Here is an 18,215-nt window from a genome sequence, read left to right on the forward strand (position 1 = left end):
ATTCAACACTATAATTCATAAATGGTGCGACTGTGATGTAGTCATTTGTTACATTCTGAATTATTATTTTTATTAGCACTTCCAGGGAACACCCAAGATGTTAATTAAGGCTTCACAAAAGCTTTACAGATTCATACTTTTGTAATTTGATTATAAAAAAATACTTGGGTCATGAGGAGCTCTGTCTCAGTCAGGATTACACAAGATCCAAGAACAATAGCTCTACTGGAGAATCTCTTCTAGGTGCAATGATAATAGTACAAAGAAATTCTTATACTTAGGCCTTATCATTGAAGTTTGGTTGAGGGTTTCAATTTAGCTATATAAGAACATAAGAATAGCCTTACTGGGTCAAACCAATGGTCCATCTAGTCCAGGAGTTTATCCTCACGGTGGCCAATCCAGGTCACTAATACCTTGCAAAACCCCCAAATTAGCAACATTCCATGCTACCGATCCAGGGAAAGCAGTGGCTTTCCCCGTGTCTGTCTCAATAACAGACTATAGACTTTTCCTCCAGGAAATTGTCCAAACCTTTCTTAAAACAAGCTCTGGCAAGGCGTTCCAGAGCTTAACTATTCTCTGAGTGAAAAAATATTTCCTCCTGTTGGTTTTTAAAGTATTTCCCTGTAACTTTATCAAGTGTCCCTTTCCACCTCTTCTACAAAGCAGCTGCTGCTGCGCGGTAATGGCGCCGAAGCCCATAGAGATTTAAAGGGCTTCGACACGGCTTTGTAGAAGAGGGGGATAGTCTTTGCAATTTTGATGGAGTAAAAATATAGATCCACTTGTACCCTTACTACACCACTCAGGACTTTATAGACTTCAGCTATATTTAGTCCTCAACTTCAAGTTCAAATATTGCCGGATTCTATCATTTTCACTTAAGTTACTGTAGTAGGGTTTTTTTTACTAGTTCATAAAGCTGTTAGCCTGCAATTTAAGGCCTAGTCCAAAGCACCGTTTACCTTCTAGATGCAGCCTGCAAAGAAGATTGCGGTTATAGCGTCTTTGCAAACTGCTTTTAGCTGTTTCCTCCGCCGTTTACCTTCTGTGCAGGCTGCATCTAGAAGGTAAACAGTGCGGGGAGGCCAGGAGGAACACGGAGGCCTTCCCGGGGGAGAGGGGGTGCGCAGTCCTTTGGAGTGGAGGGTGGGACAGGTATTGGGGGGTGCAGGCCTTCAAGGGGGGGAACAGGCCTTTAAGGGGGGACAGACCTTCAAGGGGGGACAAGCTAGGGATGGTGGCATAGGCCTTCAAGGGGGGGGACAGGTCTTCAAGAGATGGGGGGACAGTGTATCCTGCCAGAGCTGGTGTTAGACTGCAAACGTGAGCTAGGATTTAACAGAGAGAGGAAAAGTCTTTTGTTTATTTATTTTGTTTACACCACAGCGCCAGTGTGGTTAGGAGAAGGCAAAGGGTGTGAAGAGGCTGTAAAATAAACCCACCAGGATGTTTGAAAAAAAACACCCAATTGGGCAGGAAAATCGAATTGAATCGAAAAACCAATTCAATAGGCTGAATTGAATTGAAATTCTTTTTCCTGAATCGGGTAGCACTAGTGCACAGCCGGCTGGGTCCGGAAGCTCCCATACTGCTGAAAACGGCACCTCAGCACGGCTGCTGTATTTATTCCAGAGCAGAGTCGGCAGCCGCGCTGAAATGCACGAAGGTCCCGCGATGACTACTTCTGCTGCTGCTGCTTTGGAAGAGGTAAGTGATATCGGAGGGGGGTGGACCGGCAGCAGCAGTCATTGCGGGACCTTGCCGCAACTCCCTGCGTCTGTCGGCCCAGCCCCCCTCCGACGTCACTTACCTCTTCTGGAGCAGAGGCAGCAGAAGTAGTCATTGCGGGATCTTGCTGATTTCGATGGAGAGAGAAAGAAGCATAACAGGGTGGTGGAAGGAGAAAAGGGTGTCAGGGTGGTATGAAAGCGTGGTGAAAGGTGAGAAAGGGGGCAGATGCTGATGGAAGAGGGGGGAAGGGAGAGGAGAGAGTGAAATACCAGACCATGGGGGTTTGGGAGAGATGGAAGGGGGGAGGCATAAAGTTTCTGGAAAGTGAATAGAAGGAGAGACGATGCCATATAGAAGGGGCAGAGAGAGGGTAGACAGTGGATGAAAGGAAGAGAGTGACAAGAAGATGAGGAAAGCAGAAACCAGAGAAGACAAGGTAGAAAAAATTTTATTTATTTATTTATTTATTTTTGCTTTAGGGGAGATGCATCGCTGTTTCTGTGGTGTTGCATTGTTTCTTGGTGCTTCAGTTTAATCTTTGTCTACATATTTTTATTCTATCTCCCCATTTACAAAACTGTAGAGCGTTTTTTAGCTGTGGCATCTGAGCTGTTCCCACCATGGCTAAAAACCACACTACAGTTTTGTAAAAGGGGGAGGGGTTAGTTTTTTGGTTTTTTAAAATTCTTTATTGATTTTTAATCAAAAACAGTGTCATACAAATGAAAGAACAAAAGATATTCCACATATTACACTATTATCTATTTGTGATTACATACTAGGTGAAGGTGTTTTCTGTGTACTGTGTTCGAAAAGACATGGTTTTCTGTTAGGATTGACTGTGTAGGATTGATCTGTACTAGTCTGGCTTGTTTAGTTTTACAATGGGTTTATTGACGTACTGCTCACTGCAGTATGTAAGATGCTGTCTTTTCCTAGGTACACTCTTGTGTGACGTGTGGATTGTTACTAAAAATCATGTTTTTCATACAGATGGGGTGGGGGGGTGTCAAAAAATGTTGGGCCCCAGGTGCCACATATGCTAGGTACGCCACTGCTTAGAGGAAATATATATACTATTGATGATTTTCTAAGGAAAGAGTGGAGACAATCAAGTAAATTTAGGTGCAGGCAATTGCACCATGATTTCATTGATGCAAATGGTTCTGCCTAAATTTAGCCACGTTTCTCAAATGTAAGCACTATTCTATAAATCGTGCCTAATTTTAAGCATGGCTTATAGTACATTTTTCTGCATCCATAATTTGGGCATAATATATAGAATATAGCCTGTATTGTAAAAAGATGTTGAACATCTTGTGTTTCCCTTGAATAGAAAAAACTTAGAAAATATAAAAATGTGGGATTTTTGGGCCTGATTCTCTTTAGGATGCCAATCTAGGCGGCCACCAATCTCGTATCAATCACGCATCGACATCCTAAAGAGAATCACATCTGTATAGCTGAACAGACGCCTTAAATGTAGGTCAGCATTTTGTAGGCCTACATTTAGGGCATCTGTCTCAAGCCTACAGGGACATTTAGGGAAGCTTAAGCATGCCAAGGCCACTTCTGGGCAGTGGCAAAGTAAGTGGGGTGTGAAACACCCCGGGCACGGTCTTGCTAAGGGCGCAGCACCCCTCCTCCTCTCCACTTCCCCGCTCCTCTCCTTGCCACGCACATGTGCCCCTTGCTCTCCCCCATACCTTTTTTACTTCCCCAGCATGAGGTTGTTGCCTGTATCGGCATCGGTGCTCTCTCTGACATCACTTCCGGGATCCGTGCCTAGGAAGCGACATCAAAGGGTGGGCCAACACTAGCATGGGCGTGCTGCTTATACCGGAGAAGTTAAAAAGGTATGGGGAAATGGAAGGTGGTGCATGTGTGGCGGGGGTGGGGTGGAAGAGGGCATGGGAGGGATGCCACTGCCCTGGATGTTGCTCACCCTTACTACACCACTGCTTCTGGGTGAAATCACACCCATGCCCTACCTTGGGCATGTTTAAGTGTCCTTACGTGTCAGGACACATGCCTATAATGTAGGCATCTTTCCTCCCCCTTTTTTTTTTTTTCTAAAAATGTGCGTCCTGATTGGCTGAGAGACGGCAGTAGGATGCTTACCACTGGCTACCATTGAGATGTGTATTTGCAGAATCAGGCCCTTTTTATATTGTTTTGAAATGACTAGTGAAAAAATTAAAGTTGGAAAAAGTATTTGGAAGAGACAGAGAGGATATTTGTATGGGAAAGCGGTTGTAGTGGTGCTGGTGGTTGGGTGTGGGGAAAGCATGAAAGTGTGGTGGGAGCCATACTCTCTAGTACTCATGCCAGTGAAGGGGAATGTTAAATACAACTTTGTTTTTCTTTATCTCTCATCCTTTTTTTTTTTTTTTTTTTTTCTTGAGTCTGTTTAAATCTTATGCAAATGTACAGTAAATTTCCTAAACCCTTTCAGCAGTGCTTCCCAAACCCACAGCAGCTGCCCTAGTCTTAGTTTCACAGTGAAATAAACATTCAGAGCTTTGAAGACATTTCTTACGTAGCTTAGATATTGTCAATAAATCATTCTCAAACACATTTATCTTTGTCTCATTAAAAAATGGCTTGAAGTCTTTTGCTGTTGCCAAAACCACAGCAAGGCATGAGCAACCATTGAAGAAACTTTGAGGTCAATGTTTAATTTTCTAAACATTGATTCCCAGGAGTTCTGTTTTGTTAACATGTGAAAATCTAGTCTATCAGCTTGAATGGCTGTTTCCTAGAATTATGAAAACAATAATCCCACCGATTAGTTCAGAATTTAATAGCAACAACAAAATGGCAACCCAACAGCTGTGACTTGTAAATGCATACATTATTATTGGCTGTGACTCTTTTGTATCTGTGTTACTGCTTTTGTAAAATAATTCTAAATGTTCTGCAGAAGAAACAAAAAAAAAAAAAATGAAGGCAGATAAAGACCATATGACATATCCAGTCTGCACATCTATAACATCTGCTAACCCTTCCTCTCCATCGGAGACCCTATGTTTTTCTCCCAAGATTTCTTGAACTGAGATACAATGTTCATCTCCATCAACTCCACTGGAAGGCCATTCCACATATTCACAGCCCTTTCCATGAAGTATTTCCATAGGTTACTCCTGAGTCTGTCCTATTCACTTTCATTCTATGACCCCTCATTCCAGATCTTCCTTTCAATTGAAAGAGAACATAAGAACAGCCTTACTGGGTCAGACCAATGGTCCATCTAGCTCAGTAGCCTGTCTTCACAGTGGTCAATCCAGGTCACTAGTACCTGGCAAAGCCCCCAAAAGTAGCAATGTTCCATGCTACCAATCCAGGGCAAGCAGTAGCTTCCCTCATGTCTGTCTCAATAACAGACTATGGACTTTTCCTCCAGGAATTTGTCTAAACTTTTCTTAAAACCAGCTATGTTAACCACTCTTACCACACTCTCAGTCAATGTGTTCCAGAGCTTAACTATTCTCTGAGTAAAAAAATATTTCCTCCTATTGGTTTTAAAAGTATTTCCCTGTAACTTCATCAAATGTCCCATAGTCTTTTTAATTTTGGACAAAGTAAAAAATCAGTCCACTTGTATCCATTCTACTACACCACTTGGGATTTTGTAGACTTCAATCATATCTCCCCTCAATCTTTTTTTTTACAAGCTGAAGAACCCTAACCTTATTAGTCTTTCTTCATACGAGAGGAGTTCCATCCCTTTTATCATCTTGGTTGCTTTTCTTTGAACCTTTCCTAATTTTGCAAAATATTTCTGAAGATAAGATGACCAGAACTGAAAGCACTACTCAAAATGAGGCCACACCACGGAGTGATACAAAGACATTATAACATTCTTAGTATTGTTAACCATCCCTTTTCTAATAATTCATAACAATGCCACCGCTTATCGTATTGTCTACAAGGTCTGTTCAAAAAGTTCCAGGACAGTTTGAATTGTGCACCAATGTGAGATTCTTTTGAGAAGCACTAGGCAGCATTGAGTAGCTTGAAACCCTACGAGTAACCTCCTTTTTTCCATTTTTTGATATCTTTTCATCTCTGAGCTACAGAAGCTTTTAAGTGTGTTTTCGTGATCAGCTATTTTTCATCATGTGCGATATCAATGAACAGTGATACAGCGTGAAATTCTGTTTTAAATTAGGTAAGACCGCTACAGAAATTTATGAAATGTTGAAAGTGGCTGATGGGGAACATGTCATGAGTCTTAGAAGGTGTTTTGAATGCATAAAAAATTGGTAAATTTTGAACAAAAAACATGATGACAGTACTTCTCTAGCCACCTTACTCTCCTGACTTGACCTCTGCTGTCTTCTTCTTGTCTCCTAAACTTAAATCCATGCTGAAAGGAATGCAATTTGATACCATTGAAGACATAAAGCAAAATTTGATGCAGCAACTTTTGGTGATTCCTGAAGATGAATTTAAGGACTGTTTCCAGAAGTTGAAATGACATTGGGAAATGTGCATACCTAGGGAAGGGGAGTACTTTGAAGGGGACCCAATGGAATATGTTGTAAAAATTTTTAATAGTTTTTTTTTTTTTTTTTTTTAAATCATAAGAACATAAGAATAGCCTTACTGGGTCAGACCAATGGTCCATCAAGCCCAGTAGCTCATTCTCACGGTGGTCAATCCAGGTGGCCAAAACCCAAGGAGTGGCAATATTTTATGCTACCAATACAGACCTAGAACTTTTTAAACAGACCTCGTTCAATGACACCCAGATTTTTTTCTTGGGTGCTAACCCACAAGGTAGACCCTAGCATCTGGTAATTGTGCACATTAACGGCTCCTTTTACGAAGCCGTGTTAGCAGTTTAACGCGCGTAATAGTGCCCGCTAAACTGCTGGCCATGCTAGACGCTAATGCTGGCGTTAGTTCTAGCTGCGTAGCGCGGGTTTAGCGCGCGCTAAAAAGCTGTATGCGCTAAAACCGCTAATGTGGCTTCGTAAAAGGAGCCCTAAATTTTATCTGCCATTTGGACACCCATTCTACCAATTTCTTAAACTTTGCCTGTAATTTTTCGCAATCTGCATGCATTGTAACAACTTTGAACAGTTCAGTGTCATCTGCAAATTTAATCTCCTTACTCATCGTTCCAATTTTCAGATCATTAATAAATAATTTAAATAGCACCGGTCCCAGTACAGATCACTTTGGCATTCCACTATTTACCTTCCTCCATTGAGAAAAATGGCCTTTTAACCCTACCTTCTGTTTTCTATCTGATAACCAATTTCTAATTCAAATCTGAACATTGCCTCCTATCCCATAACTCTGTGGCATAAATGCACAGGAGGCATTTATGCCAAAGAGTTATGTAAATGTTTCTATCATATCTTTCCTCTCCTGCCTTTCTTCCAAAGTACGAAGGGCCGCTGAAAAGTTCTCAACCCAACCCCCCCCAAAAATAATGTAGAGTAGTGGTATTATGAAGGTTAGAGTTGCCCGGGGTGGAAGTTCCCCTCCCCCTCCCCGCCCTACCCCCCATTCACCCCTTCCATGCCCTTTCCTGCCACGCTCATGTGCCCCTTACCTTCCCCTGTACCTCTTTAACATTACTAGCGCAAGCAGCAACCCCAATCTGCTGCTCGCACCAGCGTCGGCTTTTCCTCCGACATCACTTCCTAGGCACGGGTCCAGGAAGTGAAGTTAGAGGAAGAGCCGACGCTGGCGCGAGAAGCAGGTTGGGGGTGCTGCTAGCCCTAGGAACGTTAAAGAAATACGGGGGAAGGTAAGGGGCACATGCATGCAGCAGTAGGGGGACAGGGAGAGAGCGGGGGGCAGAGAGGAGAATCCTCATAAAGATGGTGCCCAGGGTGAACCGCCCCCTCTTACTATGCAACTGATGTGGAGTCATGAAACTTACATGTTATTTCACACTTTTCTTGACATTATTAGGAGAAGAAATATGTGTTTAACATTTTTCTGAATTTTTATTATGAAGGGATTTGATACAGACATAGAGGCAAGTTATTCCAAACTTTGGAACCCTGGAATTCGAAAGTAGACTTGAATAATTTATTCCATTGGACTGAGGTGATGGAAAGTTTAACTTAAAGCATTGTGTTGTTCTTGAGTTAAAGAAGGAGCATGGAACCCTAATGTCTGATACTAGTCTTAGAGCAGTGGTTCCCAAACCTGTCCTGGGAGACCTCCCAGCCGGTCAGGTTTTCAGGATATCCCTAATGAATATGCATGAGAGAGATTTGCATACCTGTCACTTCCATTATATGCAAATCTCTCTCATGCATATTCATTAGGGATATCTTGAAAACCTGACTGGCTGGGGGTCCCCCAGGACAGGTTTGGGAACCACTGTCTTAGAGCTTTCTTGCCTTATAGCAGGGGTAGGGAACTCCGATCCTCGAGAGCTGTATTCCAGTCGGGTTTTCAGAATTTCCCCAATGAATACGCATGAGATCTATTTGCATGCACTGCTTTCATTGCATATTCATTGGGGAAATCCTGAAACCCGACTGGAATACGGCTCTTGAGGACTGGAGTTCCCTACCCCTGCCTTATAGACTATACATGAGATCTTAAATTGAACTCTTTTTTCCCATTGGGAACCAGTATAAATGTCACAATAGTGGACTAACCTACTCTTTTATTATAGCTGGGCTAGAAGATGCATCCCAGTACCTTTCTAATTTAGGCCCTCTACTGTCTTCTGGAAAGATCAGGTGCCTCTCTGGTGCCTTCCTAACAGGTGCAGGAAGCCCAAATTCATCTAGAAGCCATTGCTAGAATGGACCTAAAGGCTTCCTCACTGCTGCTGATGTCAGGCAGACAGGCTTTTTCCCTACTGGCAGAACAGCAGTAAGAACACTAATACAACTAAAACTGGAAACAACACAGAGAAATGACACCTCACCACTGAGTTTCTTACATTGTATATATTCTGTGGCCAGTGGCGTAGTAAGGGGGGAGGGCAGACCACCCAGGGTGCCATCTTGGGGCACCTCTCTGCCCCCCCATGCCGTACTTCCCCACCCCACACAAATTGGGCTTCTAAAATTACTGCCACAGACAGTGGTGTAGCGAGGGTCGGAGGCTCCAGAGGCGGCGTTCCCCCGCGCCCTCATCTCCACCCCCTGCTCCTTTTGCACTCTCCGCTCCTTCCCTGCCCCTGCCACACTCACATCCTCCCTTCCCTCTCCCCCCATAACTCGTTAAATCTTCACCAGCATGAGCAATCTCTCTGGCCTGCTGCTCACATTGGCCTGGCTCCCCTCTGAAATCACTTCCAGGTTATAGGGCCAGGAAGTGACATTAGAGGGAAAACCAGTGCTGGCGCGAGCAGCAGGCCAGAGAAGCTGTTCATGCTGGCAAATATTTAACGAGGTATGGGGGGGGGAAGGGAGGACGTGAGTGTGGCAGGGGCAGGGAAGGAGCAGAGAGTGCAGAAGGAGCAGGGGGCGGAGATGAGGGCGCAGGGGAATGCCACTGCCTCTGGCGCCTCCTACACTCGCTACACCACTGTCTGTGGCAGTAATTTTAGAAGCCCAATTTGTGTTTTAAATGTGAAAATTCCAGCGTATATCAAACTATGATAAATAAATACAGAAAAGCCAATTTTAGAAAGCTGAGCTATGAATGTTTACTCCCAAAATAGATGCATATAGAAAGGGGCATGGTGGGGCCAAAAAATATATAAGTATGCCTCATTTCAGAAGGGGAGTGCACATTGACCCCCACCATTAGAATTTACACTTGCTCCCATGGATGCAGTGGCGTACCTAGGGGGGGGCGGGCCGCCCCGGGTACCAGCCCTAAGGGGGTGTTCCCGGCCTTGCCGTTCAGTCCCCCGCCACCCCCGAAGGACCGCTCGCCCCCCTGGCCTCCCCGCACCACCTATGAACAGCCGCAGCAGGATCGCGAAGTCAGCGTCAGCATCCCTGCGCTGCTTCCTACGACGCGATCCCGCCCCTCCTCTGACGTCAGAGGAGGGGCGGGACCGTGGCGCAGGAAGCAGCAGGGATCGCTGACGCTGACTTCGCGATCCTGCTGCGGTTGTTCATAGGTGGTGCGGGGAGGCCAGGGGGGCGAGCGGTCCTTCGGGGGTGGCGGGGGACTGAACGGCAAGGCCGGGAACACCCCCTTAGGGCTGGTACCCGACGCTGACTTCGCGATCCTGCTGCGGCTGTTCATAGGTGGTGCGGGGAGGCCAGGGGGGCGAGCGGTCCTTCGGGGTGGGTCGGGGCATCAGGCCTTCAGGGTGGGGCGGGCGGGCAGGCAAGCAGGCTTTCAAGGGGGAGGGGGTGACAGGCAGGCAGGCAGGCCTTCAAGGGGGGACAGGCCTTCGGGGGGGGGGGTGCAGACATTCAAGGGGTGCAGGCCTTCAAGGGGGGCAGGCAGGCCTTCAGGGGGGTGCAGACCTTCGGGGGGGGGTGTAGGCCTTTGGGGGGGTGCAGACCTTCAAGGGGGTGCAGGCCTTCAAGGGGGGAAAGGCAGGCAGGCCTTCAAGGGGGGGACAGGCCTACAAGGGGGGGGACAGGCCTACAAGGGGGGGGACAGGCCTACAAGGGGGGGTGCAGGCCTTCAAGGGGGGGTGCAGGCCTTCAAGGGGGGGTGCAGGCCTTCAAGGGGGGTGCAGGCCTACAAGGGGGGGGGACAGGCCTACAAGGGGGGGGACAGGCCTACAAGGGGGGGGACAGGCCTTCAAGGGGGGGGGCAGGCCTTCAAGGGGGGGTGCAGGCCTTCAAGGGGGGTGCAGGCCTTCAAGGGGGGGAAAGGCAGGCAGGCCTTCAAGGGGGGGACAGGCCTACAAGGGGGGGGGACAGGCCTACAAGGGGGGGGGACAGGCCTACAAGGGGGGGGACAGGCCTTCAAGGGGGGGTGCAGGCCTTCAAGGGGGGGTGCAGGCCTTCAAGGGGGGTGCAGGCCTTCAAGGGGGAGACAGGCCTTCAAGGGGGGGAAAGGCAGGCAGGCAGGCCTTAAAGGGGGGACAGGCCTACAAGGGGGTGGGACAGGCCTTCGGGGGGGTGCAGACCTTCAAGGGAGTGCAGGCCTTCGGGGGGGGGTGCAGTCCTTCAGGGGTGGGGTTTAGGCCTTCAGAGGGGGACAGACCTTCGGGTGGGAGGTAAAGTCCTTCGGGGGGTGCAGGTCTTCAGGGGTGGGGTGTAGCCCTTCGGAGGGGGGACAGACCTTCGGGGGGGGGGGGTCCTGGTGTAAAAGTACACAGAGGGAGAGAGGGAAGGGGGGGTTCAAAGATACATGCATATGCCAGACTTTGGGGGTTAGAAATAATGGGTCTAAAAACAGAGGAGTGGGAGAGAGATGGTGCATAATGGGATTTAGGGAGGGAAGGAACAGAAAGGGAGAGAACTTGGAAACAGGGGATGGTGTGGAGGGGGGATAGAGATACTGGATAGGAGGATAGTTGGGAACAGAAAGGGAGAGATGGTGGATCCTGGGGTGGTGGGGAGTTGAGAAAAGGTGAATCTGTGGATGGAGACAAAAAAAAGGAAAGATGCCAGATCTCCGGGAGAGGGAAGGGAAACGGAAGGGGAGAACAGAGATGGCAGACGGATGGTTAGCACGGAGAAAGGAGACCCTGGCAAGCAAGACAACAAGAGCCTGGGACCAACAAGATTTGAATATTGATCAGAGAACAAAAGGTAGAAAAAATAATTTTATTTTCTGTTTTGTGATTACAATATGTTAGATTTGAAAAGTGTACATGAGACAGCTTGAAATGGGAACTTTTCTATTTTTGTGAATGGCAAGGCTGAGTTCAGTTAAAATATATGCTTTATAAGAAAATATAATAATGTGTTTTATAAAGTTTATAAGCATTGCTGGCATACTCGGTGAGGTGTTCCTAGTGTTGGTGGTGGTGGTAGCATGTCAGTGTGTTGAGAGGAAGAGGTAGTCTGGGAAATTCTGCTGAGCAAACTCTGGGCCCATTTCCACCCCCAGTTAGTCCACTCCACTCAACTGGTTCACACACTGAGTGGGTCTTTGGGTGTTATTTCTGGGTAGTTGTTTTAGAATCTCTTCCAGTGGTTTGTCAGTATCTCCTTCTGGTCCAAGGAAGGAAACTTTGTCAACCTTAGCATTGACCTTCAGAATATGTTTGTAACAGCGCTGCTTGTGTGGCATTAGGCTATGTAGTGATCGAAAGAAAAAAACAGACCTTTGCACATTTTTGCACTATATGGTGGGTGTATGAGGAGATTCATTTCCTGCACAGTTAAGTCCATTTTTTCTACTGAATAATAGTATAGGTACAATGAAAGTAAATAGCAAAAATGTTTGAGTAGATAATTAAGGAAATCTTTTTCATATTGCTTGCTTATGGACTGGGAAAAAAGACTGTTCAAGCAAATGTCTCCAGAACTGCTTTAATGGAAAAATGTGATTTTTTTTTTTTTTAAGTACTTTGTGAAATTTATTGTTGTTGTGAAATTTATTGTTATACTTTGTTTAAACTTAAAAAGCGGTGTCATTAACAGTGAATCTAATCGAAAAAATCGATTCAACAGGGTGAATCGGATCGAATGAAATATTTTTCTCTGAATCGGGCAGCACTATTGGCTACCATGAGAATGGGCTACTGGGCATGATGGACCATTGGTGTGACCCAGTTAGGCTATTCTTATGTTATGTTCTCATCTGTAGGGGCCTTTGTTTTCACTTCTTATTTTAATGTATTTTTTTCCTGGGAACTTATCAGTGTTTTTTTATAATGGGAACAAAAATGGAAGAGAATTAATGTGTGTGGAATGGGGGGGGTAACTAATTTCTTCAGCTAAATAATTCAATCCACTTCAAACAGACATAGGAGAACTCACGCACCATTCACACACCCTCCAACCAAAAACGTCAAAAGAAAAAAACTGTTCGACAACCTCCTAGCCATTCGAGCTGCAACACTTGACCCCCAACTCTACAACCTATTGACCTCGACCACAAACTACAAAACCTTAAAAAAAGAAATAAAAACCCTTCTATTAAAAAAACACATAAAACCAAACTAACATAATCAGAACTGTCCCAAGCATCACCTGCAACTACTCCATATGTACTTCTGATGTCATGACAATTCAGACATAATTTATGTTATGTTATGTTTGGAATAATGGTTACATAAATGAGGTTCAATAAAAGAAAATTTTCTGTGGGAGCATTTGTTGGAACTTCTGTTATCCTGATTTCTTCTATCTGTGGGCTTTCTTTAGCTAACCTACTTATCTGGGGCTTTCCACTTCTGCAGCTGCCCTTTTCACGGTCCACTTTGCGCTTGCACTCTCTGGGGAGGGGGGGTTGGGTCTGGGCTTGGTGGGGTAGGTGTGTCTGGTAGTTTTGTCTGGGTGGTGGCTGGGTGTTTCTTGGGTGCTTGTTGTGCGGATTGGTGTGTCTGGTGAGCGGTCTGGGTGTTGTTGCTTGTGGGGGTTTTTTTCATTATAAAATATGGCTGAGGGTCTAGTCCGGCTTATTATTCTTGTGGGTTCTGGGGTGGGATTTGTTTGCTTGCCCCAAGTTTTGGCCTTTTGTTGTGTATTGCTATGCCTCTCATTGGCAATTTTCTCTTGGGAGAGGCTTGTTCATGCTTGTTGTTGCTGTTACTCTCATTCTGTGTTCTTTTTGATAATGTATAAGTTTCTGTACAGACCATGGTTGCTTGTCTGGACCTTTTGCCATTCTCAATAAAAATACTTTGGAAAAAAAAAAAAAAAAAAAAAGAAAATTTTCACTGCCTGTTTCTATTCTGACCATTTATTCCATTTCATGGTTATTGCAAAAAAAAAAAAAAAAAAAAAAATTTACATGAGGGGGGGGGGGTCAAAAAATGATGGGCCCCGGGTGCCACATACCCTAGGTACGCCACTGCATGGATGTTTAAGTTTTAATCCCCAGTGTCTCTCCTACCCCTCAACATTGATTCTGCCAAATGTTTGCAGACTCTGTAACTAACTGAGAAAACATAAGACTTCTGAGTTTGCCATTTTAAGAAACCTACATCTGTTGCCCCTTACACATGTTTGTTCTGAAATATTCAATAGAAAACACTCATTGGCTTGCATGATAAATATCACTTGCACAAATGTTCATATAGCTTTATACTCCTTTATAAACAGTGTTCAGAGGTTTATATCTCAGGCCAAACTGTGGGACTGGCCTGAGCTCTTAAAAATCTGTGTCTGGACTCTCAATTATTGCACACGTTTAGTAAACTGATGTCCATTCACAAGGTTCTCAATAATAATTTAACTTAATCTGATGTTGTTTGAAGTGAAGTGATCTTAGCAAATACTTTGGGCTCTGATGCATTTTGCAACTGCTGCTTCAGAAAACCTGTGATCTATCTCTGGTAAAATGCCTTGAAAAGTCTACTCTCCTATATGATACTTTAAAGACAGATCAGCTTTCTGTCAGAGCTGAAAATTCAAGTTTGCAAAGATAAGAAGATTCAAACTGTAACAAAGCCTTGATTGCTTTGTTGCACAAGTTAGGATAACTATTGCATAATAAAATATAACCAAAACTAAAATTACTTGCCATTAGTTTTCAAGTGCCAATCACATCAAAGAATGATAAGCATCATTCTTTGATGTGATTGGCCCTTGAAAACTGGGCGGTTGTAGCCTTACACAGGCTCATAACATTGACAGACTGTTGGGTACATGATGTACATGTCCTCTAGTGCACAGTTCTTCAACCGCCGGTCCGCGGACCGGTATCGGTCCGCAGGAAATTTTTGCCGGTCCGCGCAGGACCGGCAAGATTGACTCATTTGAACTTCCTGCCGGTCCGCGCAGGACCGGCAAGATCAGCATCTGAAGCGTGCGCTGGGCCGGAGAGATCTTGGGGAGCCTCCGACAGTGGCTTTCTCCCCTCTCTGCAGCTCTCCTTTACTTCCCAGCGCAGCGATTCACAAAGGCAGCCTCGGGGCTTTTGCTGACTCGCGGCTGCCTCTGATGATGCAACTTCCTCTTTCCTCAGAGGCGGCGCGACCCAACAAAGGACCCGAGGCTGCCTTCGTGAATCGCTGCGCTGGGAAGTAAGAAGAGCTGCTGGGAGGGGAGAAAACCACTATCAGTCTGGGAAGCTGCTGGGCCAGGAAAAAAAAGGGATAGCTGCTACTGGAGAGGGAGAAGGAGAAGGGGAGATGCATCTGGGAGGGGAGGAGGGAAAGGAATCTGGGAAGCTGCTGGGCCAGGAAAAAAAAGGGACAGCTGCTACTGGAGAAGGAGAAGGGGAGATGCATCTGGGAGGGGAGGAGGGAAAGGAATCTGGGAAGCTGCTGGGCCAGGAAAAAAAAGGACAGCTGCTACTGGAGAGGGAGAAGAAGGAGAGATGCTTCTGGGAGGGGAGGAGGGAAAGGAATCTGGGAAGCTGCTGGGCAAGATAAAAAAAGGGACAGCTGCTACTGGACAGGGAGAAGAAGAAGGAGAGATGCTTCTGGGAGGGGAGGAGGGAAAGGAATCTGGGAAGCTGCTGGGCAAGGGAAAAAAGGGACAGCTGCTACTGGATAGGGAGAAGAAAGAGAGATGCTTCTGGGAGGGGAGGAGGGAAAGGAATCTGGGAAGCTGCTGGGCTAGGAAAAAAAGGGACAGCTGCTACTGGAGAGGGAGAAGGAGACGGAGAGATGCTTCTGGGAGGGGAGGAGGGAAAGGAATCTGGGAAGCTGCTGGGCAAGATAAAAAAAGGTACAGCTGCTACTGGAGAGGGCGAAGGAGAGATGCTTCTGGGAGGGGAGGAGGGAAAGGAATCTGGGAAGCTGCTGGGCAAGGAAAAAAAAGGGACAGCTGCTACTGGAGAGGGAGACGGAGAGATGCTGCTGGGAGGGGAGGAAGGGAAGAGAGTTACTGCTGGACAGGAGGAGGAGGGAAGGGAGAATGAAAAAAGGAAGGAAACAGCTGGCAGAGAGATTAGAGGAGGGGAAGGGGAGACACAGGCATGAGAAAGTAGAGAGATTGATGATAGAAAGGGGTCAGCAGAAAAATAAGCAGAGGGACAACGATGATAGATCTGGTGTAGGAGAGATAAAAATGAAGAGAGCAGTGAAGCTGGAATGAATCATGTAAATAGGAGAGAGGGGCACAAGCTGGATGGAAAGGGGAGAGGGACATAGAAAGAAGACAGATACCATATGGAAGGGGGAGAGGACAGATAGTGGATGGAAGGGGCAGATGCTGGATTGAAGAGACAGAGAGGGCATACGCTGGAAGGAAGAGAGTGAAAAAAAGATTGAAAGCAGAAACCAGAGACGACAAAAGGTAGAAAAAAATAATTTTATTTCTATTTTGTGATTAGAATATATCAGATTTGAAATATATATCCTGCTAGAGCTGGTGTTAGACATAACTGGGGACTGCAAAACCCAGGCAGTGCTTCTTTAGCTTTCAACTGGCTTAGGGCGCTCTCTGACCAGGGGGCAGTTGCCCTAGTTGCACTCCCCTAAAACTATTCCTGTCATGTGTTACTTCAGTATTCTGTTAGCATGATATTTCTGTGTAGCATTCTGTAATAATTTGGCTTGTTCAGTTTTCTTGATAGTAGAGGGGATATATGTGAAGGGGAGGGGAGACAGGGGTTTTGTTGATCCTTGCTCTGAATTATTTGTATTTATAAAATGACAATTCTACAGAATATTGTTTCTTTTTATACTTTAATAAAATACATTCAATATAAAATCATAACTGAGGCTTGTGTGGATGGGATCAGATGATTTGTGGGGACCGAGCTCGCGGAGATGGGGCGGAAACGGGATTTTTAAATTTTAGTCCTAGTAGTTTGCCGGTCCACAAAATAATTATTTTTTTTCTGCCGGTCCACGGGTGTAAAAAGGTTGAAGAACACTGCGTCTAGTGTATACTTATGAAGGGAATTTTTTTTAATAAAGTAAAATTCTAGAATCTCTTGTGACACACCATTGTGCTGTGGCACACAGTTTGAGAGATACTGATCTATATACATTGTGGATTGAGAAGGACAGCTAAAAATCTGCCTGCTTTCCTTGCAGGAAACCCTCCAAAAAGGTATGGGCAAGACAGAATGAATTTAGTGAAGAAATAATTACAATTCCTGTATTCTCCTAGCAATTATAACTCTGCTGTTTTGCCATGATACTTATCAAGATGTGACAAGACCTGAGGTTTGCCTCACACATACAAGATTCCTTCATGGTTCTGAAATTAGGAGGATGCTTTGTGCAAGACCCAGCATGGATTTCCCAGACTTTGTCAGGCAGCAGCACTGAAATATTCTCCCCTCATGTATAATTATAGAGAGTTTGGGAGAGGGACAGAATATTCTTACCATTCCATGGATGCCTGACAGAACAAACCATTAAATTGTTTCTGCTCTCGAGAATGAGTTCTTTCCAAACAACTTCTCCCCTTACATTTTCTGTTGTAACTTTAACCACTGTGTGTTAACACATGGGTTATATTATTGAAATGTATATGTTATTGTACTCCCTGCTTTCATTCATCTAAATTTTTAGTGCTTTTTCATGAATTGGGAGGTGGGGGAGTTTAAGTTCTCCAGCTGCAAATCTTCTTTTCTCTCTGTAGACTTGGAACAGTAGAGGAAGATAAAGCACAAATACCTGGTATATATCTTCATGTTCTTTTCTCTTTTTTTCCTGTTTTTATTTAGATGCCGGTGTAGGCCGTTACCATATACAGTGGTTTCCGGAATCCTGTACACACAATGAAACAAAGGGACCTAAGAAAACCATGACTAATGTAAGTTGAGATGTAGTGTTACAGAGAATTTTAGGATTTATTTCCTACTGGAAAATATTCCTTAAGGGGCAAATGTTTTAAAATATTTATCTGGATACTAGCACTTGCTACTCAGTAAATGCCACTGACAAAGATATTCAGTGGTACTATGGCCCTGATTCTATAAATGATTGTCAATCATCTACTAGGCACCGTTTATAAAATGACGCCTAGCAGTGCCTTAGCGATCTTAGGCGCCGGTAGGCATTAAAACCTTAGGTGCACTCCCATTTGGGCCAGGGTTTTCTCAGCCTTAATGAATGCCTAAGTCAAATTATGTCCCAAATCCATCCAGAATCCACCTTTAACTATGCCTACTTGCTGGTAGGTGCCTTGTTGTAGATGCCAACCTCAAAGTGGTAAGCGCCTACCAGCTATTTCATTTTTTAAATGTATTTTTTTAATGGAATAACAAATTATTATCTATCAGGATAGCCAAGTACATGGCTATCCTGATAGATAATAATTTGTTATTGCATTATTATTGTTCTGCTTGAACTTACCTTGTTGGTTGTGTTCCTTGTTTATTGTACTACTTAAATGCCAATAAACAGTTTGAACTGAAAAAATTTTTTTTTTAATAGAGCCTTCAATAACACTGATTAAGTTAATTAAGAAAATTAAGTTAGGTGCCTAGATCAGCTAGGCATGCCAATCTAGATGCCTATCTTTAGGTGTCTATTATAGAATCAAGGCCTAGGTGAATAG

At 44.9% G+C, this 18,215-nt stretch overlaps 1 protein-coding gene across 1 annotated transcript in view; it reads left to right on the plus strand.

Moving 5' to 3' along the window:
• Positions 1-18,215, plus strand: part of ANOS1 (anosmin 1) — a 336,486-nt gene that overhangs the window by 290,003 nt on the left and 28,268 nt on the right. The window contains exon 10 of the mRNA XM_033950370.1: positions 17,380-17,468. Within this exon, the coding sequence (XP_033806261.1) occupies positions 17,380-17,468 (89 nt within the window). The remainder of the gene's footprint in view (positions 1-17,379; positions 17,469-18,215) is intronic.

Source organism: Geotrypetes seraphini, chromosome 6 (genome assembly GCF_902459505.1).
Source record: "Geotrypetes seraphini chromosome 6, aGeoSer1.1, whole genome shotgun sequence".
Taxonomy (NCBI): domain Eukaryota; kingdom Metazoa; phylum Chordata; class Amphibia; order Gymnophiona; family Dermophiidae; genus Geotrypetes; species Geotrypetes seraphini.